Source organism: Oncorhynchus kisutch, linkage group LG6 (genome assembly GCF_002021735.2).
Source record: "Oncorhynchus kisutch isolate 150728-3 linkage group LG6, Okis_V2, whole genome shotgun sequence".
In the NCBI taxonomy this organism is placed as follows: Eukaryota; Metazoa; Chordata; class Actinopteri; order Salmoniformes; family Salmonidae; genus Oncorhynchus; species Oncorhynchus kisutch.
The window spans coordinates 37736848-37761551 of NC_034179.2; the positions used below are offsets into that span (position 1 = coordinate 37736848).

Below are 24704 nucleotides of genomic sequence, written 5' to 3' on the forward strand. Positions count from 1 at the left end.
CACCCGACCGGCTAATATAGAAAATGCTCTGTAAACTACAATCAGAGACGCCAGAACAATTTTCTGGGGGGAGGGCTGATTTAGATGCGTTTCTGCTTATAATTTTCAACATTTTGTTAGGCTATTTATTAGCCAACTTGTCTATAATTAGATAGATGTCGTAAATCGATGGAATGAATGCTTTAATCTGTTTGTCATCGATAATCATTACTCTGTTACCTCTGATTCTTTCGCAGAAGAATAGGGATGGGTAAAAATGCAATAAATTACAAATTAAAGATTTTCTATGCACAATTTCCAAATGACATCGGTTTGACCGGTTGTAAGGAAATAGATTGCTGTGAATGACTCAACACGTCTCTGATAAGATTTCAGTTCGGTTTGGATGCATATTTCATGTGGTTGAAATGCAATCCGCTTTTATGATGCTGATAAAGACAGTACCTCCAAAGATGGTATTGAACTGCACATTTGCATTCTCTCAAAATCCTGAAAGAAATAAATCCTATTTCTCCACTCCTGTACCTGATCCCGAGTCCCGAGCAGCTTTTCTCTTATTGAATTAAACTCCGACATTGTCCAATTTGCCTCCGTGGATCAAGGTTTTCAACTTTTTCTGCCCGTTCCCAAAAACATTTGGCAATTGGCGTGTAGGCTATTTGGCACACTTAAGTTATAGAAGTTTAGATTTACTCATTATGCCAGATGGCTTAAAATAATGTTATCTAAATAAGTTATCTAAAGTTTAGATTTACTCATTATGCCAGATGGCTTAAAATAATGAAAGAAAAACCTCCAAGCTATTGTTTTCGCTTTATTTTCACATAGGCAGGGGCATCGAATCTACATTTACCCAACATTAGTAAGCTAAGTGCATGACGTCCACAGTAACAAGGAATATATATTATTATATTGGCATAAAGCAGGTAGCTCATATCGAATAAGTGTTCATTCAGCGAGTAAGGTCTAGCTGTCTTAAGCATTCTAGTAGTTGACATGGGCATCGGATTGTAGTATGTTAGCAGAAGTTAGCCAGCAAGCTTGCTAACAGCAAATAACGATAGTAAGCTAACTGCATCGTAATCGTAAATCACTTTTCCTTGCTGGGCTAGAAACTGCTCACTGGAAAAACAAGTATTCAGTCAATAATCTAGACAGTCAGGTAGAAAAGAACATGTTTTGTTATTATGTTTGAGCAAAATAACACACTATTAGCTATGACAAATTGCATAGAATTGCAGAAAATGTGTTTTAAAAGTGCAACATTTTCTCTCAGCTCCATGGTAGAATATGTAGATTCGCAGGAAATTTGATTGTAAACTGTAATATTTTCTCTCAGTTGCATTCCAATATGTGTAGAATTGCAGGAAATTTGCTTTAAAACTGTAAAAATATATATTGGCTCCATGGAGAATTGAAAGATATTCTCATCAAAATCCGTCTAAGCTACAGATGTTTTTGTTACGTGGCCTACATCTCAATCCACCCACGAGACTAGTCTGAAGGTAACTCGGTACCAGTTTAAAAAATGAATCGACGTAAAGTGCCTTCCAGAAAGTATTCTCACCCTTGAACTTTTTCCACATTTTGTTGTGTTATAGCCTGAATTAAAAATTGATTAAATTGAGATTGTCACAATACCCAATAATGACAAAGTGGAATTACGTTTTTAGATTAAAAAAAAATAATAATAATAAAAAATTGAAAGCTGACATGTCTTGAGTCAATAAGCATTCAACCCTTTGTTATGGTAAGCCTACATAAGTTCAGGAGTAAAATGTGCTTAATAAGCCACGTAATAAGTTGCATGGACGCACTCTGTCTGCAATAATAGTGTTTAACGTGATTAAAAACAATAAAAAAATAATCTCTGTACCATACACAGTTATCTGTAAGGTCAGTCGAGCAGTGAATTTCAGACACCGATTCAACCACAAAGATCAGGGAGGTTTTCCAATGCCTCGCAAAGAAGGGCAGCTATTGGTAGATGGGTAAAAAAATATAAAAAAATGAACATAGGTGGGATGGGCTGAGGTAAACTGAGGGTTAGGATGTGGGAGTGGGCCGGGGGTAGAATGACGGTTGAAGATAAAAGATAAAGTCAAAATAAACAATCAAAAAAGTATGTTTGAATGACACTGAGGGGGGCCGCTGTTACATCCAATGCCTGTTTTCCTGAGGCTGAATCTGCACAGGTCCTTGTACGCGAGTACGCATGCATACACACACACACACTCTCACTCAAACACACATGTAAATAGTGCCACACATGCGCTCAAACGTATACAGTCGGCCTTGCTATTTACATTTTTGTTGTCCTTGATGTCTTTTGTTTTTTCTCTTTTGTTCATTTTGTTGGTTGTTGGCGCATTGTTTTTTTCAGAGGGAGGACTGTGGGGGGAGGTCTCGGATGGTTGAGGGGCAACTCTCGGGAACTGTGGGGGGATGTTTGGTGGCCTGGTGGTTGGGAGCTTGGGCCAGTGGCAGACAGGTTGCTGGTTCGGTTCCCAGATGTGACTTGTTGGAGAGCTGTCGACGTGCCCTTGGGCAGGGCGCCCGACCCTGGTTGCTCCTGTGAGTCTCTCTGGATGGGAGTGTCTGCTAGATGACTGAATGTAATGGAAATGTTGAGCGGCTTCACTACAGGTAGATTGTTTGTTTTTTAAATGTAATATTAAAACACACAAAGACAGACATTTGAATATCCCTTTGAGCATGGGGAAGTTATTAATTACACTTTGGATACACCCAGTTACTACAGAGATACAGGCATCCTTCCTAACTCAGTATCCGGACAGGAAGGAAACCACTCAGGTATTTCACAATGAGGCCAATGGTGACTTTTAAACAGGGTTTAAGGGTTGTGATAGAAAACTGAAGATGGATCAACAACATTGTACTTACACCACAATACAAACCGAAATGACAGAGTGAAAAGAAGGAAGGCTGTACAGAATAAAATTATCCCAAAACATTTGCAATAAGGCACTAAAGTAAAACTGCAAAAAATGTGGCAAAGGAATTAACTTTGTTTATTTTTTTATATATATTTTTTCACCTTTATTTAACCAGGTAGGCTAGTTGAGAACAAGTTCTCATTTGCAACTGCGACCTGGCCAAGATAAAGCATAGCAGTGTGAGCATACAACAAAGAGTTACACATGGAGTAAACAATTAACAAGTCAATAACACAGTAGAAAACAAAGGGGGGGTCTATATACAATGTGTGCAAAAGGCATGAGGAGGTAGGCAAATAATTACAATTTTGCAGATTAACACTGGAGTGATAAATGATCAGATGGTCATGTACAGGTAGAGATATTGGTGTGCAGAAGAGCAGAAAAGTAAATAAATAAAAACAGTATGGGGATGAGGTAGGTGAAAAGGGTGGGCTATTTACCAATAGACTATGTACAGCTGCAGCGATCGGTTAGCTGCTCAGATAGCTGATGTTTGAAGTTGGTGAGGGAGATAAAAGTCTCCAACTTCAGCGATTTTTGCAATTCGTTCCAGTCACAGGCAGCAGAGTACTGGAACGAAAGGCGGCCAAATGAGGTGTTGGCTTTAGGGATGATCAGTGAGATACACCTGCTGGAGCGCGTGCTACGGATGGGTGTTGCCATCGTGACCAGTGAGCTGAGATAAGGCGGAGCTTTACCTAGCATAGACTTGTAGATGACCTGGAGCCAGTGGGTCTGGCGACGAATATGTAGCCAGGGCCATCCGACTAGAGCATACAAGTCGCAGTGGTGGGTGGTATAAGGTGCTTTAGTGACAAAACGGATGGCACTGTGATAGACTGCATCCAGTTTGCTGAGTAGAGTGTTGGAAGCCATTTTGTAGATGACATCGCCGAAGTCGAGGATCGGTAGGATAGTCAGTTTTACTAGGGTAAGCTTGGCGGCGTGAGTGAAGGAGGCTTTGTTGCGGAATAGAAAGCCGACTCTTGATTTGATTTTCGATTGGAGATGTTTGATATGAGTCTGGAAGGAGAGTTTGCAGTCTAGCCAGACACCTAGGTACTTATAGACGTCCACATATTCTAGGTCGGAACCATCCAGGGTGGTGATGCTAGTCGGGCATGCAGGTGCAGGCAGCGACCGGTTGAAAAGCATGCATTTGGTTTTACTAGCGTTTAAGAGCAGTTGGAGGCCACGGAAGGAGTGTTGTATGGCATTGAAGCTTGTTTGGAGGTTAGATAGCACAGTGTCCACTTTGTCCTGAATACAAAGTGTTATTTTTCGGGAAAATCCAACACATCAATGCGTATCACTCTTCATATTTTCAAGTATGGTGGTGGCTGCATCATGTTATGGGTATGCTTGTCATCGGCAAGGACTAGGTCATTTTTTTTAGGATGAAAAGAAACGGAATAGATCTAAGCAGAAACCAGAAAAACTGGTTGTCTGTTTTCTATCAGACACTGACAAATTCAATTTTCATTCAGCAAAACAATCTTAAACACAAGCTTATCACAGCTTAAACACAGCTTATCAAGATGACATTGAATGTTCCTATGTGTCTTGGACTAACCGTTCCTGAATGTTCCAACTAACCGGTGTATTTTGTCTCGCTATTGTTATTTTACTGCTGCTCTTTAACAATTTGTTACTTTTATTTCTTTATAATTTTTCAACTGCATTGTTGGTTAAGGACTTGTAAGTAAGCATTTCACTGTTCACCTGTTGTATTCGGTGCATGTGACTAATACAATTTGATATGAGTGGCCGAGTTAGTTTTGACTTAGGGCAAGACTTGAAAAGACTTATGGCAAGACTTGAAAATGGCTGTCTAGCAATGATCAGCAACCACCTAGATGGACTTTGAATAATAAATAAAGGAATACTGTGCAAATATTGTGCAATCCAGGTGTGCAACGCTCTTGGAGACTTAACCCGAAAGACACACAGGTGTAATCGCTGCCAAAGATGATTGTAACGTATTGACTCAGGGGTATGAATACATATGTAAATGATATATTTCTGTATTGTTTGTAGATTGGTGAGAATATAGATTTTTTTTCATTCATTTTGAATTCAGGCTGTAACACAACAAAATGTCGAATATGTCAAGGGGTATGAGTACTTTCTGAAGGCTGTAACACAACAAAATGTGGAATAAGTCAAGGGGTATGAGTACTTAATGAAGGCTGTAACACAACAAAATGTGGAATGTGTCAAGGGGTATGAGTACTTTCTGAAGGCGCTGTTAAATATGGGTCAATCAAAATAATTTCCTGAGCTTTCTTATATCTCTCATGTTTTGCCATGTATGGATATGTTATTGAATGCGTTTCTATGGGCTAATAGCAGTAAGGCCAAACTCAATGTTTCATCAAATAATTGTTGTATATATACAGTGGGGCAAAAAAGTATTTAGTCAGCCACCAATTGTGCAAGTTCTCCCACTTAAAAAGATGAGAAAGGCCTGTAATTTTCATCATAGGTACACTTCAACTATGACAGACAAAATGAGAAAAATAAATCCAGAAAATCACATTGTAGGATTTTTAATTAATTAATTTGCAAATTATGGTGGAAAATAAGTATTTGGTCACCTACAAACAAGCACGATTTCTGGCTCTCACAGACCTGTAACTTCTTCTTTAAGAGGCTCCTCTGTCCTCCACTCGTTACCTGTATTAATGGCACCTGTTTGAACTTACCAGTATAAAAGACACCTGTCCATAACCTCAAACAGTCACACTCCAAACTCCACTATGGCCAAGACCAAAGAGCTGTCAAAGGACACCAGAAACAAAATTGTAGACCTGCACCAGGCTGGGAAGACTGAATCTGCAATAGGTAAGCAGCTTGGTTTGAAGAAATCAACTGTGGGAGCAATTTTTTGGGAAATGGAAGACATACAAGACCACTGATAATCTCCCTCGATCTGGGGCTCCACGCAAGATCTCACCCCGTGGGGTCAAAATGATCACAAGAACGGTGAGCAAAAATCCCAGAACCACATGGGGGGACCTAGTGAATGACCTGCAGTGAGCTGGGACCAAAGTAACAAAGCTTACCATCAGTAACACACTACGCCGCCAGGGACTCAAATCCTGCAGTGCCAGACGTGTCCCCCTGCTTAAGCCAGTACATGTCCAGGCCCGTCTGAAGTTTGCTAGAGAGCGTTTGGATGATCCAGAAGAAGATTGGGAGAATGTCATATGGTCAGATGAAACCAAAATATGACTTTTTGGTAAAAACTCAACTCGTTGTGTTTGGAGGACAAAGAATGCTGAGTTTCATCCAAAGAACACCATACCTACTGTGAAGCATGGGGGTGGAAACATCATGCTTTGGGGCTGTTTTTCTGCAAAGGGACCAGGATGACTGATCCGTGTAAAGGAAAGAATGAATGGGGCCATGTATCGTGAGATTTTGAGTGAAAACCTCCTTCCATCAGCAAGGGCATTGAAGATGAAATGTGGCTGGGTCTTTCAGCATGACAATGATGCCAAACACACCGCCCGGGCAACGAAGGAGTGGCTTCGTAAGAAGCATTTCAAGATCCTTGAGTGGCCTAGCCAGTCTCCAGATCTCAACCCCATAGAAAATCTTTGGAGGGAGTTGAAAGTCCATGTTGCCCAGCAACAGCCCCAAAACATCACTGCACTAGAGGAGATCTGCATGGAGGAATGGGCCAAAATACCAGCAACAGTGTGTGAAAACCTTGTGAAGACTTACAGAAAATGATTGACCTCTGTCATTGCCAAAAAGGGTATATAACAAAGTATTGAGAAACTTTTGTTATTGACCAAATACTTATTTTCCACCATAATTTGCAAATAAATTCTTTAAAAATCCTACAATGTTATTTTCTGGATTTTTTTCCTTCTCATTTTGTCTGTCATAGTTGAAGTGTACCTATGATGAAAATTACAGGCCTCTCTCATCTTTTTAAGTGGGAGAACTTGCACAATTGGTGGCTGACCAAATACTTTTTTGCCCCACTGTATTTTTAAATAGTTACTCGGGCCCTACAATTCAAAATCAAATAGCTAAATGATCCTTGGTTCGACCATCTTAAAACAATTCCATATGTTAGGTTAGTAGACACCAACCCAGCCCCTTAGTATTGCAGGGGGTTTAAAATGTCTCTACACTGCCAAGATGGGGGCATCTAAATTCTTAATAAAATTCAGTAACGACAACGGGCCAACCCTGCCATTCAAAAACCTTGGACAGCTTTTGTTTGTGGTGCGGCGTGGGGGCAGAGGATGTGTGTCTCTTCATTGGGAGCGGGGGTGATTGATCGTATTGTCTGGGGTGTTGAGGACTGTGGATGGTGGCCCAGACCAGCGTAGCATCTGTGGGGAGAAGATGCTGTCCATGAGGCTGCCTGGTTGACAGGCTGGCTGGCCAGCTCTGGGACCCAAGGGGCAGCTCGACACTACAGCCCTTTGTGTGGGGGACTATGGGAGAGTCGTGACCTCATTCCTAGACAAGCGTCTGGGGCAAGAGAGGGCAGCAGGGGGCTGGAGGGGGGTGGAGAGGAGTGTCTGTGTCTCTGGCCAGCTCTCACGTAGCCCCTCCCCCTGCCTCCCCCAGTCCACTTGACCCTGAGACTACCCCATCCCCTCAACCCCCCCTGTTCGTTAGGTATCAATTTACAACCACAATAGTGAGGTGGATTATTCCTTAAACTACCCATGTTTCTCTCATTTTGGTCTCACATGTTGTCGAAAACACAGATATAGCCACGGTTGGTCATTTTCTGTGACAAAGTTAGAGGCGGTATACTTTAAATGTCTGGCGTTTCCCACATCAGGCTCTTTTCCCCCCGGTCTGACATAATGGTTGTTGGCCTTTGGCAGAAGTGCAATGAGGGGAGGTCAAAGAGCCGGGTCTTTAATTGTGAGTGGATCTGGCCACCTCCAGATGCGGCACGGTGGATGGTGTGTGCAGTGCAGTGGAGGAGGGAGGGGGAGTCTGTCGAGAGGGAGGGGTCTGCCTATTGATAATAAAACGGATTGAGTCTGTGTCTGGGGGTCTCCAGAGACATAGTGAGATGTGTTGTCAGGGTGTCTGCATGTCTGTGGCCGGCTGTGAGGATAATGCATTGTATGCCAGTTAGGTGTTTGAAGTTCATTGTATTATATTTGAGCAGTGAGCCTCTGGTATTGGGGTAGGGGTTTTTGAAGTGTCTAGTATCAGAATAGTGTTTGTATAGCCTCTGCCAATGTAAAATAGCTCTGTCTTCTGGTATTGTGGAGACTGTCTGTCTGTCTAACCCCAACTCATAAATTGTCTGATATTCTGTTCAGTCGGTGTTTGTAAAACAACATGTAAAGGACTTGGTATTGTGATTGGGGTTTGTAGAATAGGTCTAGTCTACTCTGTGAATTGTCTGCTACTTGAGAATGCATTAGTAAAATAACCCATGAAGTGTCTGACATCCAAGGTTGTGTGTGTAAAACGTCTGGTGGCATTGAGTCACCATTTTGTAAAACGACTTCTAAAGTGTCTGCTATCAGGGGGGGGGTCGTTGACAGAGACGAGCTCTGTAATTGGTGCTCTCCCAGAAGTGTCGAGGTTCTATTTCCTGTAGCGGCGGAGGGCGGGTGGTGTTTCTCTTATCATTGGAGTCTCCTCTCATTCATCACTGCTTCCTGCTCTGCTCTCTCTTTGTCCTGCAGAGGTGTAGCAGGTGTAGCCTAGCTGTGTGGCACCCAGCCTGGCCTGCCCGGACCCCTGGAATAAGAAGCAGGCTAATGTGTTCTGACTTTGTCAGATGGGCTCGGCAAACCCAATCAGCAAGGGAAGACAAGCAGGGGTCAGGCCTTCCCCCTCAACGGTGGAGGTGGAGAATTAACCCACTACATAGGCCTATCCAGTCCTTCCCTACTGGTTCCTTCAGAAAGATAGAGAGAACCAGTGGTGTTTTTAGCCTGTTATATGGAGGGATGCAATGGAGTGGAGACACATTAGTGCAGGAACAGAACGCATAACCCTACCTCTGATCTTCTCCTGTTAACACATTCCTGTTCTCCCTGGGATTCTGTTCAATGTGAAAGGGACTATTATGCTCTCTGGTTACATGGTCGAATATGTCTGAGATCATTGAATTTGTCACGATCAGAAGTTGAAAAAGAAAATGAGAGCCTCACGCTCTAGGAGCTCAGATGCAATAATTCTAGAACCAGTGTTTCGACAGACAAGCTGTCTTCATCAGAGTATAGTGACAAACACTGCGGGTCACTAATTTATATACTTTGAAAAGACACGCACCGGTGTCTGTAGTCATGGCTGTATGTGGCTTGATTTCATTGGTTGATTTAAAGATATAAATATAACATTTAAAAAATACCTTGGTGTATGAAATGTATACAGTTAATGTATACATGTATACGCCTCAAGTTCTCAAGTGGCAGCTTCATTAAATAGTACCCGCAGAACACCAGTCTCAATGTCAACAGTGAAGAGGTGACACCGGAATGCTGGCCTTCTAGGCAGAGTTCCTCTGTCCAGTGTTCTTTTGCCCATCTTAATCATTTATTTTTTATTGGCCAGTATGAGATATGGCTTTTTATTTGAAACTCTGCCTGGAAGGCCTCATCCCGGAGTCGCCTCTTCACAGTTGACGTTGAGACTGGTGTTTTGCGGGTACTATTTAATGAAGCTGCCAGTTGAAGACTTGTGAGGTGTCTGTTTCTCAAACTAGAGACACTAATGTACCTGTTCACTTGCTCAGTTGTGCACCGGGTCCTCCTCTTTCTATTCTGGTTAGCGCCAGTTTGCGCTGTTCTGTGAAGGGAGTAGGACAAAGCATTGTACCAGATCTTCAGTTTCTTGCCAATTTCTCGCATGGACTAGCCTTCATTTCTCAGAACAAGATTAGACTGATGAGTTTCAGAAGAAAGTCCTTTGTTTCTGGCCAGTTTGAGCCTGTAATCGAACACACAAATGCTGATGCTCCAGATAATCAACTAGTCTAAAGAAGACCAGTTTTATTGCTTTAATTAGCACAACAGTTTTTCGCTGTGCTAACATAATTGCAAAAGGGTTTTCTAATGCTCAATTAGTCTTTTAAGATGATAAACTTTGATTAGCTAACACAGCGTGCCATTGGAACACGAGTGATGGTTGCTGATAATGGGCCTATGTACGCCTATGTTGATATTCCATTAAAAATCATCTGTTTCCAACTACAATAGTCATTTACAATGTATACACTGTATTTCTGATCAATTTGATGTTATTTTAATGAACAACATTAAATGTGCTTTTCTTTAAAAAACAAGGACATTTCTAAGTGACCCCAAACGTGTATGTGTGTGTGTGTGTGTGTTCAGTTGAAGTCGGAAGTTTACATATGTAACAGTATAGCTTCCGTCCCTCTCCTCGCCCCTACCTGGGCTCCAACCAGGGACCCTCTGCACACATCGACAACAGCCACTCTCGAAGCATCGTTACCCATTGCCCCACAAAAGCCGCGGCCCTTGCAGAGCAAAGGGAATAACTACTTCAAGGGCTCAGAGCGAGTGACGTCACAAATTGAAACGCAATTAGCGCACACCCCGCTATCTAGCTAGCCATGTCACATTGGTTACACATAAACCTTAGAAGTCAAAGTCAAGGTATTGGAGTGGCCATCACGAAGCCCTGACCTCAATCCTATAGAAAATTTGTGGGCAGAACTGAAAAAGCATGTGCGAGCAACGAGGCCTACAAACCTGACTCAGTTACACCAGCTCTGTCAGGAGGAATGGGCCAAAATTCACCCAACTTATTGTAGGGGGCTTGTGGAAGGCTACCTGAAATGTTGGACCCAAGTTAAACAATTTAAAGGCAATGCTACCAAATACTAATTGAGTGTATGTGAACTTCGTACCCATTGGGAATGTGAAAGAAATTAAAGCTGAAATAAATAATTCTCTCTACTATTATTCTGACATTTCACATGCTTAAAATAAAGTGGTGATCCGAACTGACCGAAGACAGGGAATTTTTACTAGAATTAAATGTCAGCAATTGTGAAAAACTGAGTTTAAATGTATTTGGCTAAGGTGTTTGTAAACTTCAGACTTCAAGTGTACATGCATACATACTCACTCACTCACTCACTCACTCACTCACTCACTCACTCACTCACTCCCTGGTTACACTACTGCTGACACTACTGCTGACATGACAAACACTGCAGGCTGCGACACGGGAAGCTCAGTCATTCTGCTTCAGGACCAAAGTTTCCTCACCCTCCACCACACATCCTACAAAAAGATCACCTTAGCCAGTGCAAGGTGTGGAAGAGACAGTGGTGAGGAAATTGGAAACATAGGGAGTGGAAGAGGAAGGGGATACATTTTTATTTATCACATGCTTCGTAAACAACATGTGTAGACTAACAGTGAAATGCTTACTCGCGGGCCCTTCCAAACAATGCAGAGAGAGAAAATAGCTAAATAATATAAAAGTAATAACATGTAATCTAACTGGCATACATGTAATAGGCACCTGTTTGAACTTGTTATCAGTATAACAGACACCTGTCCACAACCTCAAACAGTCACACTCCAAACTCCACTATGGCCAAGACCAAAGAGCTGTCAAAGGACACCAGAAACAAAATTGTAGACCTGCACCAGGCTGGGAAGACTGAATCTGCAATAGGTAAGCAGCTTGGTTTGAAGAAATCAACTGTGGGAGCAATTATTAGGAAATGGAAGACATACAAGACCACTGATAATCTCCCTCGATCTAGGGCTCCACGCAAGATCTCAAAATGATCACAAGAACGGTGAGCAAAAATCCCAGAACACACGGGGGGCCTAGTGAATGACCTGCAGAGAGCTGGGACCAAAGTAACAAAGCCTACCATCAGTAACACACTAAGCCGCCAGGGACTCAAATCCTGCAGTGCCAGACGTGTCCCCCTGCTTAAGCCAGTACATGTCCAGGCCCGTCTGAAGTTTGCTAGAGAGCATTTGGATGATCCAGAAGAAGATTGGGAGAATGTCATATGGTCAGATGAAACCAAAATATGACTTTTTGGTAAAAACTCAACTCGTCGTGTTTGGAGGACAAAGAATGCTGAGTTGCATCCAAAGAACACAATTCCTACTGTGAAGCATGGGGGTGGAAACATCATGCTTTGGGGCTGTTTTTCTGCAAAGGGACCAGGACGACTGATCCGTGTAAAGGAAAAAATGAATGTGGCCATGATTCGTGAGATTTTGAGTGAAAACCTCCTTCCATCAGCAAGGGCATTGAAGATGAAACGTGGTTAGGTCTTTCAGCATGACAATGATCCCAAACACACTGCCCGGGCAACGAAGGAGTGGCTTCGTATAAAGCATTTCAAGGTCCTGGAGTGGCCTAGCCAGTCTCCAGATCTCAACCCCATAGAAAACTTTTACAGGGAGTTGAAAGTCTGTGTTGCCCAGCAACAGCCCCAAAACATCACTGCTCTAGAGGAGATCTGCATGGAGGAATGGGCCAAAATACCAGCAACAGTGTGTGAAAACCTTGTGAAGACTTACAGAAAACCTCTGTCCTCTGAACCTCTGAAAACCTTTGACCTCTGTCATTGCCAACAAAGGGTATATAACAAAGTATTGAGAAACTTTTGTTATTCACCAAATACTTATTTTCTACCATAATTTGCAAATAAATTCATAAAAAATCCTACAATGTGATTTTCTGGATTTTTTTCCTTCTCATTTTGTCTGTCATAGTTGAAGTGTACCTATGATGAAAATTACAGGACTCTCTCATCTTTTTAAGTGGGAGAACTTGCACAATTGGTGGCTGACTAAATACTTTTTTGCTCCACTGTATGTGATGAGTCAAAAAAGTTTATGCAAAAAGAGTCAAGGCAGACAGTCCGGGTAGCTTTTTGGTTAACTATTGAACTAACTATTTAGCAGTCTTATGGCGTGTAAGTCGAAGCTATTCAGGGTCCTGTTGGTTCCAGAATTGGTGCATAAGTACCGCTTGCCGTGCAGTAAGAGGGAGAACAGTCTACGACTTGGGTGGCTGGACTGACTATGTTTAGGACCTTCCTTTGACACCGCCTGGTATAGTGGTCCTGGATAGCAAGAAGCTTGGCCCCGGTGATGTAGTGGGCCGTACGCACTAGCCTCTATAGCACCTTAGAGTCGGATGCCAAGCAGTTTCCGTACCAAGCGGATGCAGCTAGTCATGTTGCTCTCAATGGTGCAGCTGTATAACTTTTTGAGGATCTGAGGGCCTATGACAAAAGCCTCCTGAGGGGGAAGAGGCATTGTCATGCCCTCTTCACAACTGTGTTGGGGTGTGTGGACCATGATAGATCCTTAGTGATGTGGACACGAGGTCTCTGACCTCATCCCTATAGGCTGTCTTATGTCAATGATCAAGTCTACCAACTTCGTGTCGTCAGCAAGCTTAATGATGTTGGAGTCGTGCGCAATGGTGAGGAAGGTAGGGAAAAGAGAAAGGGAGAGAGAAAGGGCCCACACTGGTACGAATAGAGAGCAGGGAGCGCCAGACGCCGCCTGAGGAGAAAGCCTCGTCAGTCATGAATTATTCACTCCATAATTTCTCTGGAACCAACCAACACAACCCCCCTCCATTCATGGCCCTGCATTAAAGATGCTGTATGTGTGTGTGGTGGGGGGGTACTGGCCATTGGCGGAAGTGGGAGATTGTTTAAGCTGAGAGGTCTCTGAGGAAAGAGACATGTAAAGGATGTTTCGTCCAACTCTTTCACTGTGTACTCATTCATTTCCCCCCTTTTCCATTTCATCTTCAGTCTTCAGTCTATCTCAATCCCTCTCACTCAATCGCTCGCTCTCCCTCCCTCCCTCTTTCATTCGTTGCCTCATCCTCTTGTCTTTCCTCTTCTTGCCCTCTGTCATGTCAGGGCTGGCAGGACCCTCTCTCGTGGGCACTGATGTGCAGGGCATTGGCTGAGTCATGAGCCCCCTTGCCCCTGACCGCTGACTCGTCTGCCCCCTGTAGCCAGCCTGTAGCCCAGACACGGGGGTTAGCCTCAGCCAGGCCAGGCCACAGCCAGTGTGAGGCTTGGCAAGCAGCCACTTGGCTTACAGACCCAGTGGCAGAGGGTGGGGGAAAGAGAGAGAACTCTTGCCATGGTGCAACAGTGACCCAGTGGCAAAAGGACGGAGTGGTGGAAAGAGGGAGGGAGAGCGAGAAATCCATCCATGGTGTTAACCCCATTTTTAATGGATTGAGGTAGATTGACAGATCTATGTAAACATAACTGGTACCATGGAATCTGTCGGTAAGGAATGGGATGTGTGGGATAACGAGCACCATTAGTTCCTGGGTTTGGGTTTTTCGTCACAAGTTATTTGGACAAATCCCGATTTCGCAGGTGTTAGCATCTTTGGAATTTCGGAAGGGGAGGGGACATTCGCCTAGTTAAATAAATAAAAAAAATGTGCCCTTCACTGACAAAGAAAGAGGGTTCCTGTTCCACTCATCATTCTAGCATCTCTTCTCTTAACACATGGATCCAGAACTTAATCGAGAAGCTGACCAGTTACGCAGGACTTTAGTTCTGGGTTAACCGAGATTAACCCCGTGGTAGGGACCGCGAGGGGAAAAAATAAAAAGGGAGAAATGGAGGGAGAGCAGCTCTCCACCCTCAAGGAATAGACATTCTACTTCCCTATTTCTCACTTCAGTTCAAATACCATTTTATGCTCTCTGTACAAAACAAGTGACTTCGTTTGAAACCCTCAACACAGGCAACAAAAAAAACATAAATGACGCAAATGCTGTTTCTAAACCCAGACGCTTTCTCTCTCATCTTCATGACGTAGACTAATGCTGTAGCCCAACCTCTATAGTGGAGAGCTGGGATGCGTGGAGATGAGAGCTAGTTGGCCCGAGTAGTACACCCTGAGGGTCTCCACTGTACGCTGCTTATTTCACTGAACAATGACCGCACAGGTCCAGTGCACTCAAACACGAAACGAGAGCCACTCAGTGGGTCGACTATTAAAAGAGGAGAGAGGGTTACTTAAAAGCTGAATATGAAAAGAAGCCATTGTCTATGTCCTGGACTGTCACTGGGGGAAAGAAAGGCAGGCCTAGAAGAAACTGTGTTCATGTGACCGTTATGCTTAGATTATATTTGGTTAAATGGTGGCAGCCAGTGGAGGGGATCCCTGAGGAAAGGTTAGGTGATGGCCACCATGTCAGAAGTAAAGCTCGTCAACTCATTTCTGTATCAGACTCTCATCCTCTTCCCCTCTTCTCCTCCCTTACACTCCTCACCCTCTTTCTTTCTTTCCTCCTCTCTCACTCTCTCCCGCTGCTCCCTCCAGCTAGCTGAGACGTGTGTGTGTGTGTGTGTGTGTGTGTGTGTGTGTGTGTGTGTGTGTGTGTGTGTGTGTGTGTGTGTGTGTGTGTGTGTGTGTGTGTGTGTGTGTGTGTGTGTGTGTGTGGACCTGCAGGCTTGCTTCCCTGGAGTTCTGGGCTGGTTTCCAGGACGGGGAGCTCCCTGGTGGTGTAGAGAGAGAGAGGGGAAGCCCTGCTGTTTACTCCTCTCTTGTGCTCTCTGGAGCTATTTACCATACTACCCTGCCTGCGTACTGTATGCTGCCTACAGGTTTAACTGCCATCCCTACTTCATTCGTCTCCATATACATTGGCATACCTCACCCTGCTGTCTCTTCTGGCCTGATCAAACAGCATCATCTACATGGCGTATACCATATCATTAAAAAATATATATCTTTCCAGTGCCGCCACCATATCAACCCTTATTAAGTGTTTGGAAAGGAGAAGTAATCAACATCTTAAAATGAATAGATTTGGTAGATCGTATTTCATTATTTTGACCACCTTCTCAGAGAATGTTGCTGGAATGTACAGAGGCTGTTTTACAGGCTCCTGACCAAACTTGCTATTTTTTATTTTGCACTGATCTTAACTTTTTTGGTAAATAATGTTTATGTCATCGTTTCCTATGACAAAAAGAGCTTCTGGACTTCAGAGCCGCGATTTCTTACCTCGATTTGGATAAAGATTTCTACTTTAATGAGTCGGCGGCGCAGGACATACTGCTCACCCCGGACCAGGACCTAATCCCCGACACTCGGAAGACAAAGTGACGGCGATAATATAGAGGCCGACTTACGGGCACCCTGATGAAACAACAGCAGCGAGTAAATAAACTGCCTCTATCCTCTGTTCTATTGCGAATATACAATCGCGGGAGAACAAACTGGACGAGCTCCATTCAAGACTGTCCTATCAACGGAACCTGAAGAACTGTAATATCCTATGTTTCTCAAAAATGTTGCTGAACAAGGACATGGATAATATTCTTGCTGGTTTTTCAAAGCGTCGGCAGGACAGAACAGCAGTGTCGGGTAAGCTCAAGGGGCAACAGTTTGTGCGTCATCTCTAAAATTAAGGAAGTCACAAGGTTCTGCTCGCCTTAGTTAGAATACCTCATGATAAGCTGTAGACCAAGCCATTTACCATTTACCAATTTTCTAATCTATATTTTTCGTAGCTGTCTATTTACCATCTCAAACTGTTGCTAGCACGAAGACCGCACTCAACGAACTGTATAGGGCCATAAGCGAACAAGAAACTGCTCATCCAGAGGCAGCGCTCCTATTGGCCGGCAATTTTAATGCACGAAAACTGAAATCCATTTTACGTAAGGTAACCTGTGCAACTAGAGGCGACCATAACTCTTATCCTGATTCCTGCTTACAAGCAAAAACTCAAATAGGAAGTACCAGTGATGCGCACAATATGGAAGTGGTCCGATGAAGTGGATACTAAGCTACAAGACTGTTTCGCTAGCACAGACTGGAATATGTACTGGGACTCATCCGATGGCATTGAGAAATTGACCACATTAGCCATCGGCTTCATTAAAGTGCATCAACAATGTCGTCCCCACTGTTGACCGTATGTACATATCCCAGCCAGACGCTATGGATTACAGGCAACATCTGCACTGAGCTAAGGACAAGAGCTGCTGCTTTCAAGGAGCAGGACACCTGGATGCTTATATGAAATCCTGTTATGCCTGCTGAAAAACCATCAAACAGGTACCATGTCTAAATGACTATCGCCCGTGGTACTCACATCTGTAGCCATAACATGCTTTGAAAGGCTGGTTATGGCTCACATCAACACCTTCCCAGACATCCAATTCGCATACCGCCCCAACAGGTCCACAGATGACACAATCTCTATTGCACTCCACACTGTCCTTTCCCACTTGGACAAAAAGAACACCTACGTGAGAACACTGTTAATTCGCTACAGCTCAGTGTTCAACACCATAGTGCCCTCAAAGCTCTTCAAAAAAGCTATGGACCCTGGGACTAAACACCTCCCTCTGCAACTGGATCCTGGACTTCCTGATGGGACACCTCCAGGCGGTGAGGGTAGGTAACCACACATCCGCCAGGCTGACCCGCAACACAGGGGCCCCTCAGGGGAGCGTGCTTAGTCCCCTCCTGTACTCTCTTTTCATCCACGACTGCGTGGCTGCGCATGACTGCAACACCGTCATAGAGTTTGCCGACGACACGATGGGGGTAGGCCTGATCACCGATGACGATGAGACAGTCTATAGGGGAGGAGGTCAGAGACCTGGCAGTGTGGTACAAGGACAACAAACTCTCCCTCAACGTCAGCAAGACACAGGGGCTGATCGTGGACTACAGGAAACAAAGGGCAGAGCACACCCCCCTTCACATCAACTGGGCTGTAGTGGACCGGGTCGAGAGCTTCAAGCTCCTTGGTCTACACATCAATAAGGATCTATCATGGTCCAAACACACCAACACAGTTGTGAAGAGGGCACGACAACTCCTCCACCCTCTCAGGAGGTTGAATAGTTTTGGCATGGGCCCAGATCCTCAATAGGTTCTACAGCTGCACCACTGAGAGCATTTTGACTTCATGGCATTTGACCGCAAGGCGCTACAGAGGGCAGTGCGTACGAGCCAGTACAGCACTGTGGCCGAGCTCCCTGCAATCCAGGATCTATATACTCGGTGATGTCAGAGGAAGGCCCTAAGAATTGCCAAAGACTCCAGCCACCCAAGTCATAGACTGTTCTCTCTGCTACTGTACGGCAAGTGGTACCCATGCACCAAGTCAGGAACAACAGGACCCTGAACAGCTTCTACCTCCAAGTCATAAGACTGCTAAATAGTTTGTCCGGCTTGCTATTTGGTTAACTGTTTAACTATCTGTATTGACCCTTTTTTGCACAACCCTTTTTTTACTCATCCAATACGCTGCTACTACTGTTGACTAGCTGTCCCTTTATTCATAGTTTATATACATATCTACCTCAATTACCTCGTACCCCTGCACCTCATTTTGGTACTTGTATCCCTTGTATATAGCCAAGTTATCGTTACTCCTCATGTATCGTTTATTTTTACGTCATGTTTTACTTTTCTATTATTTCTCTTTTCTTCTCTCTGCGTTGTTGGGAAAGGCCTGTAAGTAAGCACTTCACTCTAAGTCCACACCTGTTGTTTACGAAGCGTGTGACGAATACATTTTTGTAAAATTTTATGAGAAAATCTAACAGCCTATTATCTAGAAAGATAACTCCGAACACATTTTCGCTAATGACAGCTTTTTAGCTGGTTAAACAAAGGTTAGCCATGTTTTGGCAAACATGTATGTCCAAGTCAAAAAAGCTTACCAGCAGGCAGCGGCACTTTCTGAGACTGGTACTCGCGGGTGCTTTTCTAAAGCCAACCTTACATACTCCAAGTGTAATTAGCTCCAATTAATGTAATTTGCTCAATATTAGAAGTTGAGAAATAATTATGACTTTATGAAGAACATATTCCTTTCTAATCGACCTGGCCGGGGTATCCTGGAAGGATATTGATCTCATCCCGTCAGTAGAGGATGCCTGGATATTTTAAAAAAATGCCTTCCTAACCATCCTAAATAAACATGCCCCATTCAAGAAATTTAGAACCAGGAACAGATATAGCCCTTGGTTCTCCCCAGACCTGACTGCCCTTAACCAACACAAAAACATCCTATGGCGTTCTGCATTAGCATCGAACAGCCCCCGTGATATGCAGCTGTTCAGGGAAGCTAGAAATCATTATACACAGGCAGTTAGAAAAGCCAAGGCTAGCTTTTTCAAGCAGAAATTTGCTTCCTGCATCACTAACTCAAAAAAGTTCTGGGACACTGTAAAGTCCATGGAGAATAAGAACACCTCCTCCCAGCTGCCCACTGCACTGAAGATAGGAAACACTGTCACCACTGATAAATCCACCATAATTGAGAATTTCAATAAGCATTTTTCTACGGCTGGCCATGCTTTCCACCTGGCTACTCCTACCCCGGACAACAGCACTGCACCCCCAACAGCAACTCGCCCAAGCCTTCCCCATTTCTCCTTCTCCCAAATCCATTCAGCTGATGTTCTGAAAGAGCTGCAAAATCTGGACCCCTACAAATCAGCCGGGCTAGACAATCTGGACCCTTTCTTTCTAAAATTATCTGCCGAAATTGTTGCCACCCCTATTACTAGCCTGTTCAACCTCTCTTTCATGTCGTCTGAGATTCCCAAAGATTGGAAAGCAGCTGCGGTCATCCCCCTCTTCAAAGGGGGGGACACTCTTGACCCAAACTGCTACAGACCTATATCTATCCTACCGTGCCTTTCTAAGGTCTTCGAAAGCCAAGTCAACAAACAGATTACCGACCATTTCGAATCTCACCATACCTTCTCTGCTATGCAATCTGGTTTCAGAGCTGGTCATGGGTGCACCTCAGCCACGCTCAAGGTCCTAAACGATATCTTAACCGCCATCGATAAGAAACATTACTGTGCAGCCGTATTCATTGATCTGGCCAAGGCTTTCGACTCTGTCAATCACCATATCCTCATCGGCAGACTCGACAGCCTTGGTTTCTCAAATGATTGCCTCGCCTGGTTCACCAACTACTTCTCTGTTAGAGTTCAGTGTGTCAAATCGGAGGGTCTGCTGTCCGGACCTCTGGCAGTCTCTATGGGGGTGCCACAGGGTTCAATTCTTGGACCGACTCTCTTCTCTGTATACATCAATGAGGTCGCTCTTGCTGCTGGTGAGTCCCTGATCCACCTCTACGCAGACGACACCATTCTGTATACTTCCGGCCCTTCTTTGGACACTGTGTTAACAACCCTCCAGGCAAGCTTCAATGCCATACAACTCTCCTTCCGTGGCCTCCAATTGCTCTTAAATACAAGTAAAACTAAATGCATGCTCTTCAACCGATCGCTACCTGCACCTACCCGCCTGTCCAACATCCACTACTCTGGACGGCTCTGACTTAGAATACGTGGACAACTACAAATACTTAGGTGTCTGGTTAGATTGTAAACTCTCCTTCCAGACCCATATCAAACATCTCCAATCCAAAGTTAAATCTAGAATTGGCTTCCTATTTCGCAACAAAGCATCCTTCACTCATGCTGCCAAACATACCCTTGTAAAACTGACCATCCTACCAATCCTCGACTTTGGCGATGTCATTTACAAAATAGCCTCCAATACCCTACTCAACAAATTGGATGCAGTCTATCACAGTGCAATCCGTTTTATCACCAAAGCCCCATATACTACCCACCATTGCGACCTGTACGCTCTCGTTGGCTGGCCCTCGCTTCATACTCGTCGCCAAACCCACTGGCTCCATGTCATCTACAAGACCCTGCTAGGTAAAGTCCCCCCTTATCTCAGCTCGCTGGTCACCATAGCATCTCCCACCTGTAGCACACGCTCCAGCAGGTATATCTCTCTAGTCACCCCCAAAACCAATTCTTTCTTTGGCCGCCTCTCCTTCCAGTTCTCTGCTGCCAATGACTGGAACGAACTACAAAAATCTCTGAAACTGGAAACACTTATCTCCCTCACTAGCTTTAAGCACCAACTGTCAGAGCAGCTCACAGATTACTGCACCTGTACATAGCCCACCTATAATTTAGCCCAAACAACTACCTCTTTACCAACTGTATTTAATTTTTATTTATTTATTTATTTTGCTCCTTTGCACCCCATTATTTTTTTATTTCTACTTTGCACATTCTTCCATTGCAAAACTACCATTCCAGTATTTTACTTGCTATATTGTATTTACTTTGCCATCATGGCCTTTTTTGCCTTTACCTCCCTTCTCACCTCATTTGCTCACATTGTATATAGACTTGTTTATACTGCATTATTGACTGTATGTTTGTTTTTACTCCATGTGTAACTCTGTGTCGTTTTATCTGTCGAACTGCTTTGCTTTATCTTGGCCAGGTCGCAATTGTAAATGAGAACTTGTTCTCAACTTGCCTACCTGGTTAAATAAAGGTAAAATAAATAAATAAATAAATATTCACTTCTTTAATTCAAAATTAATTTTCTGTTTCTAGCAATATTCATAAAAACACATTGAAAAGAATAATAAATATGAATCAATTGAAATCTATATTTTTGCGGACCCCCTGCAGGACCCCCGGTTGAATACTCCTGCTGTGAATCGTGTGTCCTCAGTCACACTGAAGACCAGTGTTTACTGGGCTAGCCGTTATTGGTCACGTGATCATTACCATTAAGCCTTTTTCTCCATCAGTCAGAATGTGAAGATCAGTTTTATGCAGAAGGTCTGTCTATCAAATTCGGGAAAATTGCATTTGCAGTTCTCAAGCAGATTGTCTTGGTGTGTGTGTGAGTGCGTGTGTCCCTGTCGAGATCCAGAAAGACTTGTGAGTTCTCTTGGCCAGGGCAGGAGTGTTATGTTGAAACCAGATGTTGAGCGATGTTTCCTCTTTGTCACGTGGCCCCTTACATAAATGTCATCTGTACAGTAGCCAGTGCCGATGGGCGATTAGCAGGCCCAGCTGCTCCCTCCCCGGGAGTGGGAAAAGTCCAACACGCAAGCTAACGTTAGCTTAGCGTTAGCCTAGCTCAGCAAAGCATGGCCTGTGTCAGCCAGCCCCCAGCGTCTGACAGAGAGGCTCCTTGGAGGAACAGGGGAGGGAGGGAAAGGGGGGAAAGAGGGCACACTGGTGTACACAACAGCCAGTCAGAGGAGGCACACCTAAACACATCATCAAAATGGAGTGTGAGAAAGTGAGACGAGGAGAGAGGATACGACAGAGACCCAGGCATTCAAAAGCTCTTAATGTCACATAGTTGTTTTGCCTACCCTGCAAGGTAGGGTTGATCTCCTTAAAATATATGACGCAAGGTTTCAGTAATCGGTTACAGAGGTTATATTGTGTCACAGGACACACATGTGCTTTGCTAGTGTCACAGAGTACACCTCTGCTGTGTCCTGAGTGTGACTGAAATGTCCACTTGTCTCATGCGGGCCAGTCATTTAGAAGTGTGTGTGTGTGTGTGTGCGCACACGAGTGTAGGTGCATGCACTCCACTAACTGGCTGCTGCTAACTCCATTACAGTGGTCAGTTCTGTTTTGGAGCATGCTGTGCATTCCAATAGGGAGGCCTCATGTAAGGCCTTTTTGTGCCCAGCTGAGATTTATTCAGAGACGTATTTAATTACATTTTACTATCAAACACGCCTGCTCTGTTCAAATGGACATTGAAATTGGCCATAATCAGATATACTCTAATGGCGAGGCGTTGCAGTCGCTCCACTGTTGGTTGCCCAAGATGAGATTCATCATTGGTTGAGTCGGAAACAACGGAGACGTTTGTTTTGATTGGAGCGCTTCTATATTCTCTTATTTTTGTGACTTCATTTCAAATGAGTTTTATTTTCATCTACCGCAGCCTGCAGATTCGACACTCAACCCAGTTTCTCACAAGTTAAGCAGGCACATAATGCTACAGAAATAGCCGGCTGTTGAAGTTGGCCCGTTTTTCAGGCCTAACAGTGCTTTTAGAAGTTAATTAATGAACAGAGCTCACATTTGCATGTAGCGTCGCTACTTTTCGCATGAATGGTGATTTAACCAGAAACAACTGAGTCATGCAGAATGTGTGCAGTGGGGAAAAGAGGGCACGATGATGAGGAGGAGTGTGTGTGTGTGTGTGTGTGTGTGTGTGTGTGTGTGTGAAAATGTGCAAATAAATGTATGCTGCCTGCCCTCTACGCTTTTCCTTTCAATCTTTACACTCGTGGGAATTGGCCTATATGGGTAGGGCTAAATTGAAATGTTTCTTACAGAAGAAATATGAAAAGCGTATGCATAATCATGGTAACAGTTTGGAGACTATGGGAAAATGATTAGACCAAAGTTGAGGACACAACAGTTCACCTGACACAAGACTGAATCCAGACATTACATTGCTCTGTTGTACTTTTTCGCCGCATTTGTTGATAACTAAATCTGCAAATTTTCTGGATACATTCGGTAACATGATGAGAATATTGCTCGGAAATGTGGGGTAGGTGCAACATATCATTTTAATGCACTTTTATGACTCAAAGACGAGTCTTCAAATATAAGGTGCTTCTGTAAGCTCTCATAGTTGTTTTGTTGAGGAACTCGTGCAAACACACTTGTTGTTTTGTTTGGAACACAGCCCTGCATCCCCGCCATCACACAATTACTGTTGTTACTACACAATCCAAAAACATCCATTATAAATAGCAATCTGGTGGTCAGGTGGGCATCATTTGAAAACCTATTGTATTGCCGACATGACTAGCTAAGTTCTAAAATAGGATATACAAGTGTTAGGCTTTCACAATTCAATTCAGGGAATTGGGGGGGGACTTTTTGTTCAGAATGGCTGTCAGTCAAAAACCAAACAGCACTGTGAAACGCAGAGCCAGAGCTTGTGTTACTGTCCAATTTAGTTGTTTATCAGTCCCCAAATCTGCCATTTTCAACCCATATACGGGTACGAGTGAAAAGGGTACACAGAGCGTCCTCTCTGCTCTCTTTCAAGGGTAGCACAAGGTGATATACTCTGTTTTGTCTTCCTACCTTTTCCCAGAGAACAAGTCTACCCTCAGGGAGGGTTTTGACAAATCAGGACCCCAATTTCATATGTTTAACGTATTTCTATGCTCCGGATCTGGGAACAAAAGGTAACACTGCCTCATCTATCAGAGTTGACAGCAGGGATTTTTTTTTTTAGAATGCAGTGGAAATGGGGCCTGGCTTTTCTAAACTAAACACATGGTTTGTTTGTGAGAGGTTTCAGCTCAATACTGTGGTGATAAAGCCAATGTCTGAGGTATTAAAGACTATGGAAACGGAGGATTTGGTCATTTTTCACCATACGGGAATGTATTGTGTTTTACTCTCCCACAAAGTAGCATTGTTATGAGACGCTAATCATTTTCCCTTTTTGTGTTGCAGGATCTGCGAAAGCTGGTAGCTCCGTTGCTCAAAGGCTTCCAAGCAGAGGTGAGTGCTATTTAAAACTCTAGATAATTTTACACCCAGCTTTCTTTATCCATTATGGATGTGTTTGTGTGTAGCCTACAGTACAATGTGTATGTAGTGAGGGATGGTGGCCATTTTGTTTTTGCGGGGGAACAGTGGCTCCCTGACGTACCCCATAAAGGCTGACATGTGCTGTCTCTGCCTGGCCAGACTGCTGCTGGCTGGCTGCTCTGCTCTCCTGCTGGAGGAGCTTTCCCTACCTCAGTGGAGCCCTCGCTAGGGGAGTCCATTATTTGTGTCCTTTTATGAGGCTCTCTAGCTCCCAGCCATGTTTAAATTGCATCCCCTTAAAAGATTCCAGCCAAACCACTCCTGATCAGAGCTGCAATCTGAAAGTC

The 24704-nt window shown here is 43.9% G+C and overlaps 1 protein-coding gene across 4 annotated transcripts in view; it reads left to right on the top strand.

Moving 5' to 3' along the window:
* Nucleotides 1–24704, top strand: part of LOC109892789 (homeobox protein cut-like 1) — a 263867-nt gene that overhangs the window by 117151 nt on the left and 122012 nt on the right. For all 4 annotated transcript variants that reach the window (XM_031826693.1, XM_031826696.1, XM_031826695.1 and 1 more), the window contains exon 3: nt 24280–24327. In XM_031826693.1, coding sequence (XP_031682553.1) covers nt 24280–24327 — 48 coding nt within the window. The remainder of the gene's footprint in view (nt 1–24279; nt 24328–24704) is intronic.